This window comes from Echinococcus granulosus (assembly GCF_000524195.1).
Source record: "Echinococcus granulosus chromosome Unknown EG_S00301, whole genome shotgun sequence".
NCBI lineage: Eukaryota > Metazoa > Platyhelminthes > Cestoda > Cyclophyllidea > Taeniidae > Echinococcus > Echinococcus granulosus.
Window position 1 is genome coordinate 12,302 of NW_020170681.1, and position 7,382 is coordinate 19,683.

The 7,382-nt window shown below is 41.6% G+C and overlaps 1 protein-coding gene across 1 annotated transcript; it reads right to left on the minus strand. All coding sequences in view use genetic code 11, as the record gives it.

The window, feature by feature from the left end:
* Positions 1 to 4,956: 4,956 nt before the first annotated feature.
* On the minus strand, positions 4,957 to 6,259 carry EGR_10913 (hypothetical protein; the record flags this gene model as incomplete). Its single annotated transcript, XM_024500162.1, has 2 exons — positions 4,957 to 5,105; positions 5,593 to 6,259. 2 exons carry the CDS (start codon positions 6,257 to 6,259, stop codon positions 4,957 to 4,959), a joined length of 816 nt encoding a protein of 271 aa, XP_024345425.1.
* Positions 6,260 to 7,382: the final 1,123 nt, after the last annotated feature.

Below are 7,382 nucleotides of genomic sequence, written 5' to 3' on the forward strand. Positions count from 1 at the left end.
TAGGTGGTATTTTTTATGGCATCGTTTATTTCCCCTACGTCGTGCAATCTCACAGCATGGAATTTCAATATATAATTGGGTAGACATGATTCAAACCTGCCTGGATCATTTCCTCGGTTGCAGAATGTAACCCTTGGTAGAATTTGTTGCATATTACGTGAAGAAGGTTCTGGAGGTGGTAGGAGGACGCATTGTCCAGAAGAGGTCGAAGCAAAAGTGCAACAGTGGGAGGAAACAACTAGTAAATAGATGTATCGCGTTGCGGAGTGTCTTCTCTTCCTACCAAAATAAGGAACTGAGCGTCACCCTCTACTAGCTGTCCAAGTTTGAAAGGCAATGAAAAAAATAAATAAAGTCAGAGATAAAAGTCAGAAATTCATTTCCACTGTCAAAGATCCAAGATCCTAGAAGTAAGAAGTTATCTCTGCTCTATGCACGTGAGTTCTCCTTTTGGCACTTTTCCTCGAAGTACTTTCCCCTTTCCGAGGAGCAAATCAAAGTTCATTGGATCTTGCAGAAGCCTCTGATTCTTGATTTGGAGGCAATCCATAGATAGCCATGGATTTATTCTATTATTATTAATATCGCAGTATTAAACATAAACAACTGTGGCAGAGTAGATATCCACGCCTTATTCTCTTTTCTAAGGCCACGCATGTAGATGTCAAATGCTCTGACGACTGCTACCACCTAATCCATCTACCTTCCTCATACGTGTCACTGTCGGAAGTCAAAGCTTGTTCAAATGCATGCGCGGTTTGGATTAACCTTTGGTGGTATTTTTGTGGTATAAACGTGACCTCAGCAACCTTTTCCGCAACATTTAGCAAAAAATATTTCTAATAACGCTTTTGCGTCAAATTTTTTGACTCTACTACGTCTTCTTTTGAATTGGCTTTCTGTATGCTCAGCAGATCTTTTATCGCCGCTAATCTTATATAGCTTTCAAAGTCTTCTTTTCGAGGTCTTTTGTAGGGATGCCTCTGCCTTCAAGAAACTATGTTACACCAAAGGTATTCCACCACTTGGCTGGTAGAACATGCTGCAGTCCATCGCTAGCAAGCACTCCCAAATCTGAGCCAAAAGAACTGCAGAATATAATTACAGATTTCACCAAATTTGGATATCAGTCAAGTACAGCCAAAACACCCATATCGAGGTTGAACGTGACAGTGTCCATGTTGCTGCATTGATGACAACGAGTGCACCGCAGTTCGCAACTGTGTCCATTTGAATAGGCCAGCGAATCCTTAAGGGGACTAATGCACCCACATCACATGCACGTTGCAAATCTTTTCAGTAAATCCGATTTCTTAAATCGACATGCTGATATTTAAATCCGATTACTCATAGACTCGGTCCATCCTGCCATTTTGACACTTTGCTCTCCACGGGCAAACTTCCTCTTCTGCCACTTCCTATCCTGCACTTACCCATCAACTGCTTCACCTACATCTTGTTACCGACTCATCAAAGTTGCTCCACCTGTTGTTCCTCATCCGTGTGGCTTGCTCATGTGCCTAAATTGGGAGTAAACTGTTGCGAGCATGCAAGAAATGTTATGTCAATCTGCAACGAAATCACAAACATACCACTAAACAATGGATCCGACGTGTGTTGGTCAGGTGGAGGCAAAATTGACGCTAGGGACGACCAGCTGTGTTCACTTTACTGACATTATGGTTTGCCATTTCCACCTCGACTGCCGACTACTATTAGACAAATTATAAACTAGTCACCAACAAACCAGTCCTATTTAGTAATGGCAGCATATCAACGTACCTCATTTGATCATCCTTAGTCAAAATATCATAAACCGTAGATTTCATTAATCACACATGTGTGAAAGTTACAGTGGTCACACATGCCGTACAACTGACTGGATAGTAAAATTTTCATTTTAAAACCAATGCTTTGACAATTTGTCGGAGTCGACTGAATTTTCAATGAAAGATGAAATTATTTTTAGCAGTCTAAAAATACCCAAAATAACATGTGCGTAAAAAAGGGAAACTGACCATTTACAGATAGGGCAACATGCATATGGATAACGTCTGCAAAAAAGGCGGATAAAAGTGAAGTAGCTCGTAAATTTCGAAAATTTGTGGCTTACCTGTTTTATGCAAACAATAGCACTGACTGTATTTTCTGAGTAGACACATAAAAATCAGCTTCTATCCCGTTTCCCACCCTACTAATGCCACTTAATAAGCGTAGTCTGATAAAGACGATATTTGACACAATTTGTTAAACCTGCTAGGACGGAAAGGCCAGATGTGTCCGGAATTAGGTGAGAGTGAAGTTGATTGTGTAATCCAGACTAATTACGCACAAAAATCGAGGACAGGTTGTGTCATTTACTCTTTCTTTTACCACACCTCATTCAGAATGTTATGGTATATTACGGTATGTATATGCGAAAGGAAGCGATCTACAGATGTACAGACATGGCGCACCTTTAAATCAAACTTGGTGGTTTAATCTTAAGCATTCTTCTATACCATACAGCAGGTTGTTGAACATTGGATGCGGCAAGGCAAAACCACCCTCACGATTGGAGTTACTCGGTTGGCCTCTAGGGGAGGAAACAGGTAACAATTATCTTCGCGAAGTCACAAACATTGTGTGTAAGGATTCGCTTGCTGTTGCTTCAAAAAAATTGTATTACATACAAAGGTATGCTCACAGTGCATTAAGTTATTATCTCACAAGGGAAAATTGTAGTAAAACTTCCGTTACTACATCTCCTCCTCCTACTTCTCACATGTGAATCCGAATGATCGTAAGAAAAGCGAATGGTTCTGTTTGCTACAGATGATATCTTACAATCAGGTATAGAATAAACGGCAGAGGGAGAACAATGCAACACTCGTAGATTACTTTCCTCCAATTTGTCCTGCCTTGCTTCCTTTCTTTCCCCATTCCCTCCCACCAGATTTCTTTTATTCTATAATTCTACTCCTTCCTCGCCGTTCCAGTCTGCAAGTGCTGCTTTGAATACGACGCATTAAATTGCACTTTAGTCTCACTTGGTATACGCCCTCCAACCTACCCACATTCTATCCTCTCTTCTTCCTTGTCCATACTTCTTATCTCCCTCCCATCATGTTCTTCCATACAAAGAGTCCTAAATTTTGCTTGTTTACATTCGCAGTTCCCCTAGATGCATCTGCATTTGGATCTGCGCCTTGATTTCCCCCACATTTTCCAACGAGATGCACAAGAGACATCTCTTTCAATCCTACTCCTAAGAGTCGTCTGCAAATGGTCAAGAATGGCCTATTCCGGTGACTGGGATTTCACTGTCAATTTACTATACAGATTAGCACTTTAAGGTTTTTTCCACTGCAGCATAAGTCGAAAGCTTTTCTCATTTCTGGCTTTATTCAAGTCAAGGCTGTGGAAGTTGGTCATTTTATCCGATTTCATCAGTTACAATCTCAGCACTCTACCACACAATCTACTACTTGAGCAATTTAGTAAAAAGCCGATTATCCAAACCAATATACTGCAAAATTGAGGTAATAGCAGTCTCGAATGCAGATTGTTATTAGAATTTCTATGCATGAGATGTAAATTTTAAGCTTTCTCTTGAAGCGCCAAGGGCAACGTCTACCTTTGCTAATTTCCAGCGGCTAGGTGCATGGGTTTGGATCTTGTCCAGTTCCCAATGGAAATAGCCAGGACACCAAAACTTTCATATTTATTTGCTGATGAGGTTGAGTTATCTAAGGAGTAGGGCATGTGCATACAGGATTGTGTTCTGACCACCCAGCACACAGAATTTTTGCAATCTGAGGTATTTTCAGCATTTTGATTAATCTTACCATCAATGTAAATATTGGTTTATTTAAAGTCTGCCCAACTTGATATTCTATGTTCACTAAAGCGGAAAAAGAGCGTGAATTGCGAAGGGAAGTCAAATAATGCACGGATCGGTCATGAAGTGGCAAAATTCTGACGAGTTAAAATATCGGTAGATTTTGCATTTGCAAGCATTCCAAACGGTTGACAGGAGATCTGCCTATCACATCTCCATCATTCTCCAACACCTTTTTCCCTTCTTCCCCTTCACTTTTATCTCTCACTTAAAAACTTACAGGGCAGCTCGTACTTTGCTATTTTTATGTTGTTGCTGCTGATGGTACAATCATCAGCAGTTCAATTAATAATGCAGTCAGTAAACGAAGTATCATAACTACTAGGCGGGGTAGTCCTCGCCCCTTAACCTATACCTAGGGTGGATTGATCTTTGGAATGAGCCGTCTGCAGACGCCTTGTAGAATGCCGCCACAACATTAATTTAAAGTCACTGACGAGATGACACGAAATGGCATGATTATAGATCATGACTACAAGCAGATTGATCGCCTTTCTGACCAGGGGGCTGACTCAGCGACCCGAAGAGGTCAAGGTCAGCCCCTGCGACTGCTAGCGACATATGGTGTGTCACGCTGTCATCTGCACAAACAAAACCAATTTCGACAACTTACTCATGTCAGTTGTTAGTTTGGCAACATTTTTTTGTAATGTCACGGAATATGTGAATATCATAGCACTCTGAACTTCTTATTGGCCTTCATTATTTTTCTATGAGAGAGTGCTTTGATCTGTTCAATCAACTCGGATGTCGTTCCAACAATGTCATATTAATTGACATTTTTTGCTGTTACGTACAGATGGCAGTTGACCAGTGGAATTGTCATTCCCTTCCAGAAGCAAGAAAGCAATCGCTCATTTCCAAGTGTTTTAATAATTTACCCAAGGTAGATAGAAGCAACCCATCTATTTTAAGGGACGCAATACTCACATCAAAATTTTTTTGGAAACCTAGATGAAAAATGAAAAGTCCACGGTACTAAAATCCTCACACATCTCTCAAAACCACAACGGAATGTGGCCAAACTGACAGTTGATAGGAGCATGTTGGCATCACTTGTGGCAGCGGAAGACGTACTATGTCGCCAACTGTCTCGCGGACTGAGCATGACCTCTTGAGATCGTTGAGTCAGCTTGTAGGTCAGAGAAGTAATCAGCTGTCTCGTAGACTTGAGCAAGCATTGATACCGTATCAGGTCTTGATGACCAAAATAGCCAACATACGCCTAGAAGTAGTCTAGAACAAACCACAGTTTGATTACTTTATAGAGGAAATTTTATATTTTTCGATAAATAAACTTGATCAAATACCTACCAAGGAATAGCACTTTAATGTGGAAGTTGCTGATGATACTACTGCAATGTTGGCAGTAGAAAGTGGGGACAAACAAACCTTGAAGGGGAGGTGAACCACGTAGAAGTTGTTGTTGTTGCTGGTCTAACTGGTCGCATCTACGCGTCGAGTAGCAAGAAATATGAAAGAAGACGGAGGAGGTGAAGAGGGTCAAGCTTATATATTTACCAGTGTTGGAGAAAAAGCTGACTGTTATGCATGCAGCTGGTAGGTAGCAGTTTTGAGTGTTTTGTTTAACAGTTGAGATATTTGCATGTACCGTGGCTGTGTGAGTGATTGTGCAATGGCCTGGTCCTAGGAAGATTGGCTACTAGGAACCGCCGTGCGTCTCCGTGCCCTTCGGCGAGGTAGGCAAATACCATCTTTCATCGCTGCTTTCGAGGCTGCTTCTGCATCGGCAGCCGCGGTAGCAGTGGCGGTATCGACTGCAGCGACAGCAACAGATGCGGCAGTATCGGGATTGACGTCACTAAACCGCATATACTTTGAGAAGTGCTGTGCAATTTGCTCAGGATTGCCTCTTTTTCGATATCGAGTAGCAAGAGAATGCGGTAGACGAGGAGGTATGTGAGGAGGTGGAGGAAGTTGAGGAGATTGAGTGATGGGAGGAGGAGGAGGAGGAGAAGTAAACGATAGAACGTTCATTATTCTAATGCTTGACCCAGAAACGGCAGGAATGTTGGCATTGCTTATTTTAATGTTGACGGTCGAATGCTTGTAGAACGAGGGAGGTGATTTGTAGTTGGCAGTTGTGCAGACTGATACTGATTGCACAGGGGTAACCGCAGGAGAGCGAGTAGGCATTAGCGATGATGAGGATGGAATGCCCGCCTTCCGAAGAGCTTGTGCTATAATGTCGTCATCATCATCGCCATCGACATCACTCTTCTCCTCAACTGATTTGCCAGGCACTGTAGAGGATTCTTGACGGGTCGGTTCTTTCACTGGTGCCCAACGCATGTTCTTTTTCACCATTAGCTCCTGAAGAGCTACTTTGGAATTTGTAGTCTGACTCGTCTTTTCCATGTAATCCCAATGTCGAGTAGAATTTGAAATAGCAAAATGAGACGTGAAAAAAGCAGCAGATGCTCTTTATTTAGAAGGGACGGAGAAGCAAAATGCGGCTGAACAAGTTGAAAAATAACTGCCACCTTAGCGTGTAGATCTCGAGCTGACTTGTACTGACATCCGATCAATTCCACATAGATGATTGGTCCATGTGAACAGATGTCCAATAACCCTTTTAACCAGTCACGTTCGAGTACTCACACCCACCAATCACCTTGTCCCCCACCTTCAACCAATCACCTGATTTTCTCCAATTTTAGACCATGACATGTTTTAACGCCGTAAATATCCGAACACATCTCATCCTTGCTTTCCTTTACCCACTTTTACCTCTCACACTGGTTCATTCTTGTGATCCTACATCAGAGTGGTACTTCTTGGTGGGTGATTTGTAGAAGAAAGTAAGATTTTCCCTAAAATCATCAGGTTGTATTTTGTCTTAGAACACTCTGGTAAGCTATTGCCCGTTTCGATCATCTGGACCTGGTACGGAGTCAATGATTGCTCATGTCTACAAGACGAGACGCCGACTCAACAACCTCAGGGATCGGGGACTGTTCGAGAGACGGCTGTCGACATGCGATGTCTCAAGCTATCATTTGGAAAAATAACACTATATTTTACAACTTACTCATATTAGCTGCTTTTTGGATACATTTTTTGTACTCCTACGTAATATGCAGCGATTATAGCACCCTGGACTTTTCATTTGTTTTTGCAATTTTTACGACAGGAACACAGACTGATTTTTTGGTTTGGCCAGCCAACTCAAACGTGGTTCCAAAAATAGTTCTAAGGAAATGGGGAAATGGCGGCCGTTTGGCTTTTACACACTGCTGTCCATTGATCAGTCAATTGTCAAATTCCAATCAGAAATAAGAAATTAATCGCAACTGCTTCTTCTAAGCCTCCTGCCTGTTTTCAGTAATTTTTCTTGCTGTTTATGAACAAAGACTTCTTCAATTGGATACTTTATTAAGTTGTTCTCTTCATTTGAAATGCCGACTATCCAATTTAATCCAAATTTTGGCTACCAAATTATTGCGAAGACAGAAAACTTTTTAGAAGAAGAAGCCGGATT